The following is a 17,351-nucleotide window of genomic DNA, read 5'->3' on the forward strand; positions in this document are numbered from 1 at the left end:
TGTTAAAATAAAATATATAATTTTTGAATAGTGCCCCTGATCCTGTGCTTAGTGTCTGAAGAGCTTTGATTATAAAAGTGGATAAAATTTTGAATTTTGACCCACGCTGAATCTACTAGAGCCAACAATGGCGATACTGGGTACTGTTCTCCATCTCTCTCCTATGGTCTTCGCCACTTCAACTTCAAGACCATTTCTCCCAAACCAGACCCACCGCAACAAACCCACCACGAATAGCCTCTCATCACCAATCATCTCGTTGAAGAACTGCAAAACCATCGACGAACTCAAGCTCTTCCACCACTCCCTCGCGAAGCAAGGCCTTGACAACGACGTCTCCGCCATAACCAAGCTCGTAGCTCGAAGCTGCGAATTGGGCACTCGCGAAAGCCTAACCTTTGCGAGAAAGCTGTTTGATGTCTCCTACGGGTCTCGTTACATGTACAACTCTTTGATCCGTGGGTACGCGTCCTCTGGGCTATGTGAAGAAGCGTTACTGCTCTTTCTCCGAATGATGATCGACGGAATCTCTCCGGACAAGTACACGTTCCCCTTTGGATTGAGCGCGTGTGCGAAAAGTAGAACGATTCGTGACGGGGCTCAGATTCATGGGTTGGTCGTTAGGATGGATTATGCTAAGGATCTGTTCGTGCAGAACTCGTTGGTTCATTTCTACGCGGAGTGTGGAGATCTTGTTTGTGCGCGGAATGTGTTCGATGAAATGCCTCAGAGAAACGTAGTTTCTTGGACGAGTATGATTTGCGGTTACGCGAGGCGTGGTTTTGCTAAAGAAGCTGTTGATTTGTTTTTCGAGATGATGAGAAGTGAAGATGTGAGGCCTAACTCGGTCACGATGGTGTGTGTGATCTCCGCTTGTGCTAAGCTTGAGGATCTTGAAACATGTGAAAAGGTTCATGCTTTTATCAGCAGTTCTGGCGTTGAAGTGAATGATGTTATGGTTAGTGCTCTGGTCGATATGTATATGAAATGTAATGATAATGATACAGCAAAACAGCTTTTTGAGCAATACGGTGCGAGGAATTTGGATTTGTCCAACGCCATGGCCTCGAATTACGTACGCCAGGGGTTAACGAAGGAGGCTTTAGATGTCTTGAGTCTAATGATGGACTCTGGTGTTAGACCTGATAGGATTTCAATGTTGAGTGCTATTTCATCTTGTTCACAACTGAAGAACATTCTGCTGGGAAAGAGTTGTCATGGATATGTTATGAGGAATGGGTTTGAAAGTTGGGATAACATATGTAACGCCCTGATTGATATGTACATGAAGTGTCGGAAGCAAGATACTGCGGTTAAGATGTTTGATCGGATGTTGAACAAGACAGTGGTCACGTGGAACTCAATAATCGCTGGATATATTGAGAATGGTGATGTGGATGCAGCTTGGGAAACATTCAACACCATGCCTGAGAAGAACATTGTTTCTTGGAACACGATCATTGGCGGTTTGGTTCAAGAAGGCATGTTCGAGGAAGCGATTGAAGTTTTCCGGTCTATGCAAGGCCAAGAGGGTGTTGATGCGGATGGAGTGACAATGATGAGCATTGCATCTGCTTGTGGGCACTTGGGAGCTCTTGATCTTGCAAAGTGGATATATTACTACATTGAGAAGAACGGGACTCAGCTTGATGTCAGACTTAGTACCAGTTTAGTGGATATGTTTTCCAGGTGTGGGGATCCGGAAACAGCAATGTCAATATTCAATGGTTTAGCTAACAGAGATGTCTCGGCTTGGACAGTTGCTATAAGAGCAATGGCTATGTCGGGAAACGCTGAGCGGGCCATAGAGCTTTTCGATGAGATGATTGAACAAGGTTTGAAACCAGATGGGGTAGTGTTTGTTGGAGCATTGACAGCATGTAGCCATGGTGGATTGGTCCAACAAGGTAAGGAGATCTTCGAGTCAATGAAGAAACTTCACGGAGTTTCTCCAGAAGACGTGCACTATGGATGCATGGTTGATCTGCTTAGTCGAGCAGGATTGTTAGAGGAAGCTATGCAACTCATAAAGTCCATGCCTTTGGAGCCAAACGATGTGATTTGGAACTCTCTTTTAGCCGCTTGTCGTGTTCACGGCAATGTGGAGATGGCTGCTTATGCAGCTGCAAAGATACAAGTCTTGGCTCCAGAGAGAACTGGGAGTTATGTGCTTTTGTCAAATGTTTACGCATCAGCTGGAAGATGGAACGATGTGGCAAAAGTGAGGCTGAGTATGAAGGAGAAAGGGTTACGCAAACCACCAGGAACTAGTCTAATAGAGATTCGAGGCAAGACTCATGAGTTCACATCAGGGGATGAGTCACACCCGGAGATGCGGAAAATAGAAGCAATGCTCGATGAAGTTAGCCGTGAGCTAGGCCATGTACCTGATCTCAGCAGTGTTCTGATGGATGTAGATGAGCAAGAGAAGAGATTCATGCTTAGCCGACACAGCGAGAAACTTGCAATGGCCTTTGGTCTCATTAGCTCAAACAAAGGCACAAGAATAAGAATAGTCAAAAACCTGAGAGTATGTTCTGATTGTCACTCATTCGCAAAGTTAGCATCCAAAGCGTATGACAGAGAAATCGTTCTAAGAGACAATAACAGGTTTCATTTCATAAGTCAAGGCAAGTGTTCTTGTAATGACTTCTGGTGATTACAGAGATGAAAGAAAAAAGCATTCACATTACATTGTCTAAAATTAAAATAGAGAATGACTTAGATACAAAAAAGGTGTTTATGATTGTGATAACTTGGGAATGATTGGATCAATCAACATGTGATACGTAGGATCAGAACCCCAAAGCTCAGCAATCTGAGGATGAGAAGAAGTGAGCCGATGAATCTCCTCGACGAGCCAGATGGTAGCTTCAGCTTTAGAAGGATGAATGATCAAATCCAAGCTCTGATCTTCAGAATCACTACCCAGTCTCGCTTGATCCCAACGCTGTAACAAAGCGTTCGTGAGGTAATGCAAAGGCTGACCATAAAGCTCCTTGATCGACATGGCTAACCCGACCCAGCTCGTGAACGGGATCAAAGAACCGCGGCTAGTCGGAAGAGGAAGCTCCTTCATGTAGCCTTGATACGTCTCTGCTCTTATCAGCAGCGAAACTGATGCAAAAGATTGAAACTTTTTGGGTCAGGAACGGTGGAAAAGGAGAGAGACAATGAATCACATTACCTTCGTCTTCGGCGACCGTATGAGGTCTATCGGTCGGCAAAAAGCCATCGCCGTCGCTGATCTCAGCTTCGACATCAGAGGAGCTAGAGTCGTCTGATGCTCGTGGATTCATAGTCACGTCACTCTGCATGGTCCCAAACGAGCAGTGAGATTATCTGAGAACGTACGACGGCACCACGAGGCCCCTTAACGCTAGGGCTTTTAAGGGAAGAAGACGAAGAGGGATAACTTGTACACGTGTCAGTTAAAACGTCACTTGTTGTTGTCAGTTGTGTTGTGTGAGGTAACCAAAAATCCAAAATTGAAATTGAATTAAAGTAAACCGATAAACCGGATTTAACCCGGCGTAAACCAGCAAGCTTTAATCGTATTTGATACAAGCTTAACCCTTTTCAACTTGTTTCTTCTTCTTCTTCCTCTCGCGCCGTCGTTCATTCTCTCTAAAACACTTCTCAAGCAAAGTTGTTCAATCTTCTTCGTTTCGTTGTTAACTGTAAGCTTTCTTCTTCTCCTTGAATGGTTTATTTCAATCTCAGAGCATTATCGTCTTAGTAATAGACTGTAATAGACGTAACCTAGGTTAATAAAGCTATAATATTTCGTCCTTAGATTGTGATATTGAAGGTCACAGAACCAGTTAGATACAAACCCTAATTCAAAGATTGGTCCTTTATTGAGTTTTCAGCTTCTACCAGTTGGTTAAGAGTCTGAATGTCAAAACCCTAGTTCAAAGATTGAACCTTTATTGATTAAGAGTCTGAATATGTGGAGTAGCTTGACTTTGATTGATTTATTGTTGTTGTTATGTTCCTGTCTTGATTCTGAACCTGATTGTTTTTAATCAAATTTGGAGCAGATGTCGTTTGAAGATGATTTTGTGGAAGACGATGAGATGAACATGATTGATGAAGACGTAGCATCTGACTCCGAAGCAGAGTCTTTGTCAGATTCCGATTCAGAAAACGCGATCACTGAGAAGCTACCTGAGCCGACAAAGACTGCTGTCTACAACAGAGATGGGCTTCTTGATAAGCTTCAAGACATAAGCTGGCCAGAAGATGCTGATTGGACTCATAAGCTCACCGTCGAGATTGAGCAAGGACAAGCCGTTGATGTAAACGACGACCTCGCTAGAGAGATGGCCTTCTACACTCAAGCACTCGAAGGGACGAGGCAGGCTTTCGAGAAGCTCCAGGAGATGGGACTGCCTTTCCTAAGGCCGGCGGATTACTACGCGGAGATGGTGAAATCAGATACGCACATGGAGAAGGTGAAGTCTAAGCTTCTGTACGAGAAGAAACAGATGGAGGAGTCTGAGGAGAGGAGGAAAGCGAGGGATAACAAGAAGATGGCTAAGGAAGTACAGTCTCAGAAGATGAAGGAGCGCGCTAAGCAGAAGAAGGATGAGATTGAGTCTGTCAAGAAGTGGAGGAAACAGAGGCAGCAGAGCGGGTTTAGTGAGAAAGGAGCAGGAGAGCTTGATCTTGAGTTTGGAAATGGGAAGAGTTTCCAGAGAGGAGGTGGGAAGAAGAGGCCGGGTGTGTCTCCTGGTGATCGATCGGGAGGTAAAGGGAAGCCTACTTCGAGGATGAACAATAAGAAGAGGGAGTTTAGGGACTCCAAGTTTGGTCATGGTGGAAGGAAAGGGTTGAGCAAGCAGAACACTGCAGAGACGACGAATGATTTCAAAGGAGGGTTTCGTGGAGGCAAAGCTGGTGGAAACAAGAGACAGAAGAGATAAACAAGGTTTGGTTATCTAAACTCATCTACAGTTTCATCACTACAAACTATTTTGTCATCTTGGATTATGTTTTGAGAGAATGTTTCTTTGAATTTTTGTAAGGGTCTTCGGACCAATATATTTTAGTTAAGAGTGTTGTACTAAATGATTACTTGAATCAACAAAGCTCAACGTGTTTTCAAAGAAGCTAGAGGTGGCAAGTTGTTTCTTCTTCCAAAATTCATCATTGAAGAAATATGATTTTAACTAATTAAAAGATGATGATTATTGAAGTTTTAGGCCGTGGATTTAAAGTCAAACTCGAGCCCTCTCTCTCTTTTTTTTAGAAGAATCCACCAATATAGATTCTGTTTTTGCTTTTCCTTCGCCTCCTGTGCGGCCCGACTCCCTCTTCCTCTTGCTTACTATTTGTATGAATCTTGGGAAGTTTTATGCCTCCTGTGCACTTTTTCAAGATGATGTGAAAAATGAAAAATCAGTTTTCATATAGTTTTATGGACCAAGCTGGTGTATTGTTATCATTTTGGTTGAGTTTAGAGTTTATTTAGTGAGGATTGATCTCCATGGAATTCATAATAACGTTGCTTAATCTATAAAGGTAACAAATCAATTCAGTCCCCTATCTAATTCGTCAGAACAAGTCCATATATACAGTTTGTCAGTTTCACTACAATGGCTTATTACTATATGTTGTATAGCACCAAAGATAATAAATTTGTGATCTGGAGTCCTGTTGTTCAGGTGAAATAAGGTAAGATTAAGCATAGAAAAGGGTACAAAATTCGATTTCTCATGCAACCAGTACAAAATCTTGAGTGTGGCCACATGCTTTTTTTTTCATGTTAAAAAAAGTATAGTAATATATTTGTGGGCTAAGGCCGGAAATAAAGAGATTGATGGGCCAAATAATGAAAGCCTATAGAGGAATTTAGTAAATCACTTCACCCTTCTTCGAGACGCCGGAGAAAAGCAAAATAGGAATCGAACCTGAGCTAAACAGATCTTTAAGCATAGAAGAAGATGGAGTGCGTATTCGGTCTGGTTGGGAAAGGATTCGCCATCGTGGCGGCGGATACATCGGCGGTGCACAGTATCCTTCTCCACAAAAACAACGAGGACAAGATCATGGTCCTTGACTCCCACAAGCTCGTCGCTGCCAGCGGCGAGCCTGGTGATCGGTAAAATCCCTTTTCCCTCTCTCTCTCTCTCTCGATTTAGAACTTATTAGTATAATGATTTCGGAAATTGGGAGGTTGATATGATAGGGTTCAGTTCACGGAGTACGTTCAGAAGAACGTGTCGCTGTACAAGTTCCGCAACGGGATCCCTTTGACTACCGCCGCCGCTGCCAACTTCACTCGCGGAGAGCTCGCCACCGCCTTGAGGAAGGTCAGCTATTTACATCGAATACTTCTTTGGATCCTTTGCCGTGATGTGCTTGTGTTAATGTTAAGGTTGATGATTAGCCAATGTATCTTTGTTTCTTAAGCTCAACTGTCTGTCTCTCTTGCCTCTTGGATTTTGATTCCCTTGTTCTGTGTGTCGAGTTTTGTTGTTTGATTCAACTGATTATAAGATTACTGTAAGTTTGAGGAAGGTGAGTTCTGCTATTTGAATATTATGTTAGTCTTAGTTTGATTCAATTTTTGAGTGAAGAGTTCTTTGGATCCTCTGCAATGCTTTGCTTATAATAATAATAATAATAATAATAATAATAATGTTAAGGTTGCTTATAGCCAATCTGTCTTCGTTTCTTGAGCTTAATCGTCTCTCTCTCGGGTGTTTTCGATTCCTTGTTCTATATGGTAGTGTTGTGTTTTTGTTGTGATTCAACTGGTTCTGAAGTCACTCTAAGTTTGAACTGTTTTAGTTAGGTTTGATTCATTATTAGATGTTTCTGCTGTTTGAAACTTTTTACCCTGTTCTCGCCTATTGCCAATTTATTACTACAAGACTCTTAGTAAAACACAGCTTTCATACGACTAAAGTCATCTTTAGCCAAAGGTGATTTAGATGCACGCGGTTCTCTTGTAGTGATCAGTTGGTAATAGGCCACCATCTACCTTGCTTTTTATGATATCCAAGAGTTGCAGAAGCTTATTCCTTGTATTGTTAACAAGTTTAAGAGACAGACCCATATGGCCTTTTGTTCTGTATTTCCTTGTTTTATTTTGATTTGGCCTCTAATCATTGATCTTAACAAGTTTAAGATAACTCATTTGTTTGTGTTATTGTTTTGCTCAGAACCCGTATTCTGTGAATATCCTGATGGCTGGCTACGACGAAGAGAGCGGTGCATCCCTTTACTACATCGACTACATTGCAACCCTTCACAAAGTTGACAAGGGAGCGTTTGGTTATGGATCTTACTTCTCCCTCTCCACCATGGACAGGCATTACCGCGAGGATATGTCTGTCGAAGAAGCCATTGAACTGGTGGACAAGTGCATACTTGAGATCCGGTCAAGACTGGTCGTTGCGCCACCAAACTTTGTGATCAAGATTGTTGACAAAGATGGAGCTCGTGATTACGCTTGGCGTCAGTCCGTACAGGACGTCACAACTGCGGCTGTCTGAGTTGTTGTGTTTGGTTCCAGAATTTTAAGTTTCTTCAGCTGTGACATTTGCTTTTGTTGGGATATTTGTGTTTTTGACATTTTTTATTTAGTTTGAGAATCAACATTAATCATCAAGCAAACGAGAACAAATATAAACTTATAATTCTACAACGCATTAATCAAATCACATAGAAAAAGCAAAATCAATAGAATTTGAGAACTACGAGGCTGATGCCAAAGAAGAGAAGCGATGGTGAGAGGGCGTAGGCGGATGAAGAAGTGAGAGAAGGTCGACTGGTGCTTCCTCCGTCGCCAGCCGTAGGACCCGCAGTGTCCACGGTTGGTGTAAAAGGCTGAGTTGCATCGGACTGTGGTGTCTGAGCTGCTGGGGTCGGTTCTGGGACAATTGGAGTTGTTGCTGGACCTGGAGACATCGCCGGTCCAAATGTACCAGCAGGTCCTGTCCCAAACAATACAGACTCTCATAATTAGTTGTTACAAACTGATTTTATGTGATTAGCTGAGATAAGGATATAATTAATTGCTTAATTACCAGGAGCAGCAGCTGGAGCAATATTGGCTGTTCAAAAAGAAGACCAAACATAAAATTAGATACTGACTGATTCAATCAGGCACATAAAAATGTAAAGTAGGGAGGGGAATTATAGTATTCATTTGCCTTTGCATTGAAGAGGGACTCTAGGCATGTTACAAGCACGGGGAAGAGAGACGGCGGTTGTACGGTTAATAGGAATATTAAAAGGAACACTTCCGGTTACAATAAGACAGAGACATCCCATTCCTCCGGTTGTTAAAGACCTCAGCGAGTTACAACAATCAGACGACGGTGAAGTTCCGTTGCTGGTGCTGTTGGTTAAGAAGCTCATACAAGGACCAACTGTAGTCACCATAGACGGAGTACATTGGCTAAGCGGCGGTTGTTGGCTGCTAACCGGAAAAGCTAGCACTGCGAGTAAAGCCAGGGCGATTATAACCTTAATTTTCGACATTGTTGATCGATCAAGCTTTGCTTCTATTGTTTTAAAGTAAGAAAGTGTGTGGGTTCTTTTGTTTAAATTGTCTTGTATTTTGTGGTAAGCAAGTGCGTTTTATAGGTAGACAAAAGTGGAGGGAACGAAGGAAGTGTGTATAGGTTAACTACTAATAAGTAGTTATGTTATTTTCCGTTAATATAGGGTCGTTGGTGGTTAATGAAATTGGCCAATGGGATGCGTTCACTTGTACAAACTACAGAGGAGCGTGGTACATAGCTCGTCTTGGATTGTATTAGTTGAACTACTCTTCGATGGTTGTTCTGTTTTGGTAACTAAGCAAGAAATTCCATCTTAGCTTCATCCCATTAATAAAACGACTTACGCAAGTAACACAATTTCACATGTTGTCAACAATGAAAAAGGTTTGGGATGCGTTAGATAAATCATAAAATGATAGTAGCCTAAGTAACGTCTTGTAGGAGACAATACAATTTTATAGATATTCAACAAACAAAAAAATACTTCATAATGAATAAAACAAAATCAACGTAGGATTATATGTTACCATCCATTCCTATATGACCACAACATGTCATCGTAGGATTAGATGTTATATTATCCATCCCGGTATAGACAAACACCATGTCACTAACGCAGGGACGGTGATTCGCGGCTACTAATTTTCTTAGTTTCTTGTATGTGTATATATTGTCATTTTTAACGGTAGATAGTTTGAGCTTTCCTTTAGTGTTTCAAAAAAAAAAAAAAAAAGTGTTTCAAAAAAAAAAAAAAAAAAAGTTTGAGCTTTCCTTTAGTTTAAAAACACGGCAACCATGTGATTAACATGGCTCACCATTGGATGTAAAGCAAGCTTTGAAACATATTTTCAGTCTAGAACGTCACAGGACTTGTGATGAAAAACGATATCCTAACTGATATTATTCGACGCCTGTTGGTTCAAACAAAAGGGTGAATCCAAAGAAAAAAAATAACAAACAATAACCAATAAGTAGTTCAACAACCCACTAGTCACTAATGACTAAACCGTCACAAAACAAACAAATGTAAACAGTTCTGTTCACAAGACAACAACAACACTCTGTGTCCAAAACGCCCAAAAGACGCAAATACTTCACAGAAACTGTTAGAGAAGTAGGAGAAAGTTGGTCACCGGTATTAAGCCACCTTTTGTCACTTTTCTACTCCCTCAATTCCTTATTTATATCCTTCATTTAATCTCCAAAGACTTCACAAATCAAACAAACAAACACAAAACAAAACTCAAAAAGGATTCTAAACACATCTCAAGAAAGCATGAAAATGGGAATGGGTTTAGTGTTTCTTACTGTTTTTATGGCTGTGATGTCTTCTACAAGAGTCCTTGCTCAGTCGACTTGCACATCCGCTTTGATCAGCATGTCGCCGTGTCTCAACTACATAACCGGAAACACTACCTCTCCTTCTCAGCAATGCTGCAGTCAGCTGGGTAACGTAGTCCGGTCTTCTCCTGATTGTTTGTGTCAAGTCCTCAACGGTGGTGGCTCTCAGCTCGGGATCAACGTTAACCAAACACAGGCTCTTGCTTTGCCAAGAGCTTGTAATGTTCAGACTCCTCCTGTCAGTCGCTGTAACAACGGTAAGAGCTTTCAAGATTAAGCACTTTATTAAGAGAGTACCAAAAACCATGTAAATCTTATGCATATATTGTTCAATTTTTGCAGGTGGTGGTTCTACTGCTGACTCTCCTGCAGATTCTCCAAACTCTTCAGGTAAAATGACATTAAGCAGATGAACGTAACATACACCAATCTCAATATATATATGCTCAGTTATCTAATGCATCCATGTTTGGTTTTTTCTTTGGTTAGGACCAGGAAATGGATCGAAAACTGTACCGGTAGGAGAAGGAGAAGGGGAAGGACCATCGTCAGACGGAAGCTCTATCAAGTTCTCATATCCTCTTCTTGCCTTCCTTTCCGCGGCTTCCTACATGGCAATCTTCTTGAAATATTGAGTTTCCCCATCCACAGTTCTCCTGAAACCTATGAAGCTTTTATACCACTCAGATTGCATTCTTTATTTTTCCCTACTTGTTCACATTTCCTTGTGACTTCGTGTGATGTATTTATTCTGTGCTCCGTGAGTCCCTACTCTCCGGGTGATATTGGATCTCTTTACCTTTTTATAATAAACACTACTTTTCAGAACACAGTTTGAAGAACAGACCATTAGCTTCATGACATACTGGTAGCAATCTAAATGTTCTAAATTCAAACTCAAGGTCCAGAAATGGCATATACAAAAATAGATATCCTAAACGGAACAAAAACTGTGTCAGGTTCACATGAAAGAGAACATCCTATAGAAAACGACAGACTTTAATAAACAGCAGAAGATAATAAGTATCTAGATAGGAGACCTGTCTGTATACATACCGTTACATATCACTGGAGTAGATTGTCTTCACAGCTCAAGCTAGCAGAAGGTAGAAACTTCCTCACCCATTCAATGGCTAATCTTCTTGAAACATAGAACTTCAACCTGTAACAAACAAGATGAGGATGAGGGCTTGCGTTACCCCCACATTTATTAACAAGAAAGTTTCAAGTCTCTAAATCTTGTGAATGTTATAAAATCCTTTTGCATTGCAGGCTCTAGAAATATGATATAATAATACATCAAAATGTATTAATGGATATCAACCTTTAGAAGAGACCTAGACACTTTAAACAAAGCTGATGAACAATTTAACTCACCATTAATAGAAAACAATCACAACATGTTCACTGTGTTTATTTTGCTAATGTTACAGAAAGTAATAAAGATAATCAGTAACAAGAATGAAAGATGATACATAAAGTGACTTTCTACAGCTGCTAGATGCTAAGAATGTGACCGAGACCGAACAAACTCCTCAAGTTTTTCCCAGACTTCTAATGCTGCAGCCCGGTCTTGATGCCTCTTATTCTTACTAATCTGAAAACACACGGAAGAAGTTCCTCGATTCAGTAATCCGATCTCAATACCAGTATCAACATAACAGCAGATAAAAGAAGGTGTTTTAAATTACTCACCGAGATAATCTTCACATTCCACTGCTTCACCGTCTTGGCTGATTCAATACTATCATCTTCAAACCGCAAGAAGAACCCAATTACTGCAAACAAAAGAAACAATTATCAAAACATCAACTCATTCAAATGTCAATCCCAAGAAAACCAAAAAAAGAATTGAACTTTAGCATTCATCTTCACTTACTCTTATTGAAAATCTCAACATGGTCCTTGAAAGGCCAATCCTTGAACTGCCAATCCTTGCCCAACACGAAAACCGCAACAACACGGTCCCAGTCATCAGGCTTCAAAGCAGAAGGCTTATCCCTAACCTCATAAGCAGTCACAACCCTCTCCCTATCTCTACTAAACTTCTTCTGAACCGTAATACAATCAGGCTTCACCCCTTTCATCTCCTTAGCCTTAACATCATTCGGTATATAAACTCCATCCTCAAGAAACTCCTTCACATTGTATATAGTAATCAGCGTCTGAAACGCACTCGGGACAAGAATGATCGGCACACCTTCCCCAATCTTCCTAAGCTTAGACTTAGGGTTAGCATCATAACCAGAATCATCACCTCCGCCGCCGGTGAAGCCTACAATGCCTCTCTCTTCAGCACCCATCAACCTACTCTTGGCGACCAAGCCGTCTTTCCTCTGGTGAGACTCGATCCTCTGCCTCTCCTCTTCCCTTTTGGTCGAATTCACCAACACGCTGTGGAAATCTCTGTTCTTGCACTCGAGGATCGCGTCTCGGCTCTTCAACGGCCTCTCGTTGGACCGAATCAGCATAATGTAATCAACGTCCTCTCCGCCGTAACCGTCAACCTCTTCGACGGCGTTTTCTCGGGAGACGAAAGCAGAGTTGTCTTGATCGGGTCTGTACTCTTCGTTCTGCTTCTGGCTCTGGGCGTTCTGCTGCTGGAGCAGGAGGTAGTCGATCGAATCGGAGGAGGCTACTCTCCCGGTGAGGTAATCGAGGAGAGGTTTCCGATCCGGTAGCGTAACGGCGGGGACGGAGTTTTTGACGGTGGATTGCATGTACTCTCCGAGCTTGAGGTGGTGGTTCTTCACGTAGTGGACTAAGGCTTCTAGAGTGTAGAGGCTTCCGCCTTTGGATCTGTACGCCGTCTCTGTCGCGCAGGGGAAGGAGTATCCGGATCCGAATCGGTAATTGGCTCCGACCCGTTCGATTTTATCCAGGTCTCCGCGCGTCGTGAAGTCCTTCAGCACCGATAACGGATCCATTGCTAGAGAGAGAGAGAGATTCTGATTTCGATCTTAGTAGGGTTAATCTTCGTGAGGAGTAAATTAGTAATTTTGAGAGGTGGATCCGGGAATATAGGATATATATATATAGAGAGAGAGAGAGAGAGAGAGGCTGAGTTCGATCTTAGGGTTTATGCTAAGAAGAAACTCGCAGAGATTCGTGAGGAAAAAAGGGAAAAGATAGAAGAGGAACACGGTCAACTAGTGATTTTGGAGTTATAGGCCCATAATATAATGGGCTTTTACGCTCATTAGAGAAAAGTGTAAGGAAGTAAATTAGTTGGCCCACAGTAAGCCCGATAACATTCTTTTCGGGTTTATGCTACGAACTCCGAAGCTTCCTGAGAAAAATCTATACTATATAAAAGTTGAGGCTATAAGCCATCGAGAGCGTCCACGTAGAATGTTAAACGACCAATCTTAGTATGACAAATCATTATTTCAGTTTACTATTTTTAAAAATGTTAATATTACAAAAAAACAATCATTTATTTCAAACTAAAATATAAATCAATATCGAATAAGGTAAATTTATAAAAATATAAATACTATATTAAGTTAACAAAATGTTTAATTATTTTTCGAAAATTAAAAAAATAAATAACCAAAAGAATAATTAATAAGTTTGCTATTTTCGAAAATGCCAATATTTCCTAAAATCGTTTATGACAAATCATTTTTAAAAATATGTTAATGTTTCCAAAAAAATAAGGTAAATTTATAAAAATATAAATACTATATTAAGTTAACAAAATGTTTAATTATTTTTCGAAAATTAAAAAAATAAATAACCAAAAGAATAATTAATAAGTTTGCTATTTTCGAAAATGCCAATATTTCCTAAAATCGTTTATGACAAATCATTTTTAAAAATATGTTAATGTTTCCAAAAAAATATTTTATTAAAAAAAATAAATATTATCTAATAAAGTAGGCTAATAAAATATATGATTTCCAAATTTATGATTTTTTTGTCAGCTTTTGTTTGGCCAGCTTTCCAAATTTATGTATATTGACATAAAATAGAAGTTTTAATATTTAAAGTCGAAATATAATTATTAGATTTACAAATAAAAAATTTTAAAAGTCAAAATATATCCTTAAATACTATATTACCTTTATATATTTTAAAAATGTCATGATTTCAAAATTTATGAATTTTTTTGGTCAGCTTTTTTTTGGGACAACTTTCAAATTTATGTATATTTTACATAAATAGACATTTAAATATTAAATGACGATATATAATTATTAGATTTAAAAATCAAAATTTAAAAAGTCAAAACATATCGTTAAATAACATATTACCTTTACATATTTTAAAAATGTGATGATTTCCAAATTTATGTATTTTTAATCAGCTTTTTTTTGTCAGTTTCCAAAATTATGTATATTAACATAAAATATAAGTTTTAATAAAAGGGAAGTTCACTTAATACATAAAATAAGAAAGTTTCTAATATATGAAGTATTGGGTGACTATAAATAATCATCTAAAGTTCTAAAAGTTTTCAAGATTTTACTTTGAGAAAGAGAGAGATATTGAAAAGAGAATAGAGATATGGTCGCTTCAGCTACTTCTTTGGTTTTCGATGATCTTAAAAAAGGTTTTAATAAGAATGAAGTTCTTGCTAGAGTGGTTCACTTTTGGGAAGCGCGTAGCATCAACAAGGGTGGTTTGCTTATGGGCTTCGAATTATTTCTTATTGACCAAAAGGTATAAAATAAATTATTTACACATTCTCAATTCAAAATTTAATAAGCATGATATTGTTTGATTGGCACAATTTTTTTCCAGGGAACAACAATTCATGCCTTCATACCAGCTAATCGAATAGCATGCTATGAAGAGGATTTAAAGGCTGGTGTAATCTATAAGATTAAGAAGTTCTTGGTCATCGACAACAAAACAAGTTACAAAGTGACATCTCACAAGTTCTTAATTCAATTCACTCAACAAACAGTTCTTGCACCCACAGATCATGCTGGCCATGATATTGAGAGGCAAAACTTTAGGATTCGTTCTTATGCTGAGTTCAATGAAGCGGTCAACAAGAACGAAGATCTATATGGTAAAAACTTTACTACTATCTATATAAAAATATATATGATTTTATAATCAAGTTCTTATGACATAACAATTTTATATATATAGATGCCCTTGGAAAGCCGGTTCTCATCAACGATGAGAACTTCAACAATGGTGTGACTAATAAGAGAATAGACATTCACATGCAATTAAAAGAGTGCGCATGTTTTTCCATGAGTTCATATTCTTCTAATCTCAAATACAATGTTTACTCACCATCTTTTTTGTGTTTTCTACTCAGTGGGCCTATTGTTCGTGTAACACTTTGGGGTAACGTTGCTGACAATTTTCAAAAGAAACTGATGGAAAGTGTTGACAAACCTATGGTGCTTCTCGCTACAACAATGAACCCAAAAACATTTAGAGGTTTGTAATCTCACACATAATTATTGTTGCTTATTTGACCTTTAAAGTAATATAATTTATTAACCATATCACCTTTTAAATTGCATTGTGTAGACGTATTTTGTTTGTCCTCCACTTCTTCCACAAGGATTTTTTTCGACAATGATATTGAACCAACTACTAACTACTTGACATGGTAAGTACGCTCACATGAATATACTTCGCCATATTTAGTTGTGTTATTTATGTTACATATGTTTGATTTCAAAGGCTGAGAGAAAACGGGAAAGACTCCGAAGTTACAACATCAGAGGTCACAAAGCCAGAAACTGTTACACTTTCTGAGCTTCATCAATTCCTCCAAAATGACACTCCACCGGTATTAAAAACGATTCTTTTTCCTTTAAATCAGTTACAGAAATATGTTTCTTACAGTAATATTATTGTTACAGACAGGCACCTTTTGTTGTTTTGCTACTATCGTGGACATTTTGCCTCAATATGGCTGGTACTTCATTGCATGCACTAGGTGTAAATGTAAACTAAGGCAAGCAGACACATCCTTAGTTTGCAACACATGCAATCACACAAATACAGTTGGTCTTATCAAGTACGTTATTGTTTCATACTAATATTTTATTAGATAAAACAATTAAGCATTATAGATACCACTTAACATATATCATTAATTTTTCTAAAACAGGTATCGTGTTGAGCTAACTGTTTGTGACAAAGAAAATGTCGCCACTTTTGTAATCTTTGACAAGGACACTGCTAAACTAGCTGGTAGGAAAGCTGCAGAAATTTTGGAAGATGCACAGGTACAGTCTCTGTCCAACAAATTATGAAATATATAAGATTTTGCACTTAGTAATAATTGTTTGCTTGACAGGATGGTGAGAATGGTGTTATTGACATTCATAATTCAATACCAGGATGTTTGGAAGAAATTGTAGGCCGTACTTACAAATTTGAACTCAAATTTACACCATTTAATTTTACTACTCCTACCCGTCAGACATTTACTGTTACACAAATCCTGGAAGAAGAAAACAATGAAGTGGATAACGAAACAGATCCTCTAGATGATGTCGAAGGATGCAAAGAAGACCATGACGAAGACGACAGTGAAGCTCTTGACATCCAACATAAAGACAAACGTCTTCGCCATGAATGAGTTGGATACACATAAGAGGATTCATCAAATTATCATATTTATAATTTTCGTTTTAGCAATACATTATTAGTTATAATTCTGTTATTTTAGTTTCCAAGATTCTTGCTTCTGAGATTTTATATAATTATTATTATTTAGCTTTTTATAATTTAATAATAATAATAGAATTTTAAGTTTCTTAGTGATCGTTTCTTTTTTTTGGTAAACCTCAATGTTCAAATAATTACTCTGTTTCTAGATAGTAATTGTATTCGTACGGAAGAAAAGTTGAGCCTCAAAGTTAACACGTGGATGTGAAACTATATAAACATTGATAATGGTTATTACTATGTTTTATATAAAATTCCACAAAGCCAATTAGATCAGTCTGTATTTTTGGCTTCTCTTCGCATAACTGGTATATTTTATCAAATAAAGTGACATAAAAAGAATATTAACACGTTATTTCGTTGTTGGGTATTTCGTTTACAAAAAACAACGATGAAGATCAATAAAGTGAAAAAATAAGTTGATCATCTAATAAATAAGCTATATTTTAAATCAGAGGAAGAAGTGTCGAAGTAAGTCGAAGTGTATATAATAGGGGACTCCTGAAGCGTGGCATACTTGCATCAAATTAATTAATTTTATGTATTTCTCAATAAAAAAACTCAATTTTATTTATAAATAAAATTCTAAGTTGGCTGTATTTTCTTGAAACTGACAATACATGATTCTCTTGGACACATACAAAACAAATAAATTCTATGTTTAGCTATATTCCATAAAATGCGTATGACAGAATTATGATTAGTTTATTTAAGGGAAATGTCAATATTAAAAATCAAATGTGAATTTAATAAAAAGGTAAATACTAAAAAAATTATATCTTAAGATATGTTACATTTTTGATATGGAATCAAATGTGAATTTAACATAATTTAACTAACAAA

General features: G+C 38.4%; 8 protein-coding genes across 9 annotated transcripts; 5 read left to right on the forward strand and 3 right to left on the reverse strand.

The window, feature by feature from the left end:
• Window positions 1-39: 39 nt before the first annotated feature.
• On the forward strand, window positions 40-2,692 carry LOC106395409 (pentatricopeptide repeat-containing protein At3g22690-like). The gene has a single exon (XM_013835874.3). It carries the CDS (start codon window positions 128-130, stop codon window positions 2,657-2,659), a length of 2,532 nt encoding a protein of 843 aa, XP_013691328.1. The 5' UTR covers window positions 40-127; the 3' UTR covers window positions 2,660-2,692.
• Window positions 2,595-3,427, reverse strand: LOC106395418 (protein RDM1-like). Its single transcript, XM_013835883.3, has 2 exons — window positions 3,188-3,427; window positions 2,595-3,117 (listed from the first exon to the last, which is right to left on the reverse strand). Exons 1-2 carry the CDS (start codon window positions 3,315-3,317, stop codon window positions 2,741-2,743), a joined length of 507 nt encoding a protein of 168 aa, XP_013691337.1. The 5' UTR covers window positions 3,318-3,427; the 3' UTR covers window positions 2,595-2,740.
• Window positions 3,428-3,460: 33 nt separating this feature from the next.
• On the forward strand, window positions 3,461-5,114 carry LOC106395412 (probable rRNA-processing protein EBP2 homolog). Its single transcript, XM_013835878.3, has 2 exons — window positions 3,461-3,680; window positions 4,044-5,114. The coding sequence occupies exon 2, from the start codon at window positions 4,044-4,046 to the stop codon at window positions 4,926-4,928; it is 885 nt and encodes a 294-aa protein (XP_013691332.1). The 5' UTR covers window positions 3,461-3,680; the 3' UTR covers window positions 4,929-5,114.
• Window positions 5,115-5,828: 714 nt separating this feature from the next.
• Window positions 5,829-7,621, forward strand: LOC106395413 (proteasome subunit beta type-2-A). Its single transcript, XM_013835879.3, has 3 exons — window positions 5,829-6,106; window positions 6,194-6,317; window positions 7,173-7,621. Exons 1-3 carry the CDS (start codon window positions 5,949-5,951, stop codon window positions 7,503-7,505), a joined length of 615 nt encoding a protein of 204 aa, XP_013691333.1. The 5' UTR covers window positions 5,829-5,948; the 3' UTR covers window positions 7,506-7,621.
• On the reverse strand, window positions 7,597-9,261 carry LOC106389312 (non-specific lipid transfer protein GPI-anchored 20-like). Its single transcript, XM_013829524.3, has 3 exons — window positions 8,166-9,261; window positions 8,040-8,066; window positions 7,597-7,946 (listed from the first exon to the last, which is right to left on the reverse strand). Exons 1-3 carry the CDS (start codon window positions 8,494-8,496, stop codon window positions 7,690-7,692), a joined length of 615 nt encoding a protein of 204 aa, XP_013684978.1. The 5' UTR covers window positions 8,497-9,261; the 3' UTR covers window positions 7,597-7,689.
• Window positions 9,262-9,325: 64 nt separating this feature from the next.
• On the forward strand, window positions 9,326-10,690 carry LOC106389305 (non-specific lipid transfer protein GPI-anchored 5). The gene is given in 4 exon segments (XM_013829518.3): window positions 9,326-9,342; window positions 9,603-10,117; window positions 10,203-10,250; window positions 10,350-10,690. Coding segments are annotated over 4 exon segments (726 nt in total). The 3' UTR covers window positions 10,496-10,690.
• On the reverse strand, window positions 9,452-12,996 carry LOC106395410 (protein CDC73 homolog). Of its 2 annotated transcripts, XR_001279246.3 has the most exons (7): window positions 11,740-12,996; window positions 11,556-11,638; window positions 11,336-11,457; window positions 10,917-11,022; window positions 10,377-10,659; window positions 9,828-10,106; window positions 9,452-9,727 (listed from the first exon to the last, which is right to left on the reverse strand). XR_001279246.3 is itself a non-coding variant. In XM_013835875.3 (3 exons), exons 1-3 carry the CDS (start codon window positions 12,785-12,787, stop codon window positions 11,365-11,367), a joined length of 1,224 nt encoding a protein of 407 aa, XP_013691329.1. In that variant the 5' UTR covers window positions 12,788-12,996; the 3' UTR covers window positions 11,221-11,364. The 2 variants fall into 2 exon arrangements, 1 of the variants encoding a protein (XP_013691329.1); XM_013835875.3 differs by lacking the exons at window positions 9,452-9,727; window positions 9,828-10,106; window positions 10,377-10,659; window positions 10,917-11,022 and having other exon boundaries at window positions 11,221-11,457.
• A 1,373-nt stretch (window positions 12,997-14,369) lies between these two features.
• Window positions 14,370-16,419, forward strand: LOC106392566. Its single transcript, XM_013833373.1, has 9 exons — window positions 14,370-14,525; window positions 14,607-14,880; window positions 14,964-15,054; window positions 15,139-15,263; window positions 15,357-15,438; window positions 15,513-15,621; window positions 15,695-15,750; window positions 15,946-16,063; window positions 16,135-16,419. Exons 1-9 carry the CDS (start codon window positions 14,370-14,372, stop codon window positions 16,417-16,419), a joined length of 1,296 nt encoding a protein of 431 aa, XP_013688827.1.
• The last annotated feature ends 932 nt before the right edge of the window (window positions 16,420-17,351 follow it).

The sequence above is a fragment of the Brassica napus genome, chromosome C5 (assembly GCF_020379485.1).
Source record: "Brassica napus cultivar Da-Ae chromosome C5, Da-Ae, whole genome shotgun sequence".
Taxonomy (NCBI): domain Eukaryota; kingdom Viridiplantae; phylum Streptophyta; class Magnoliopsida; order Brassicales; family Brassicaceae; genus Brassica; species Brassica napus.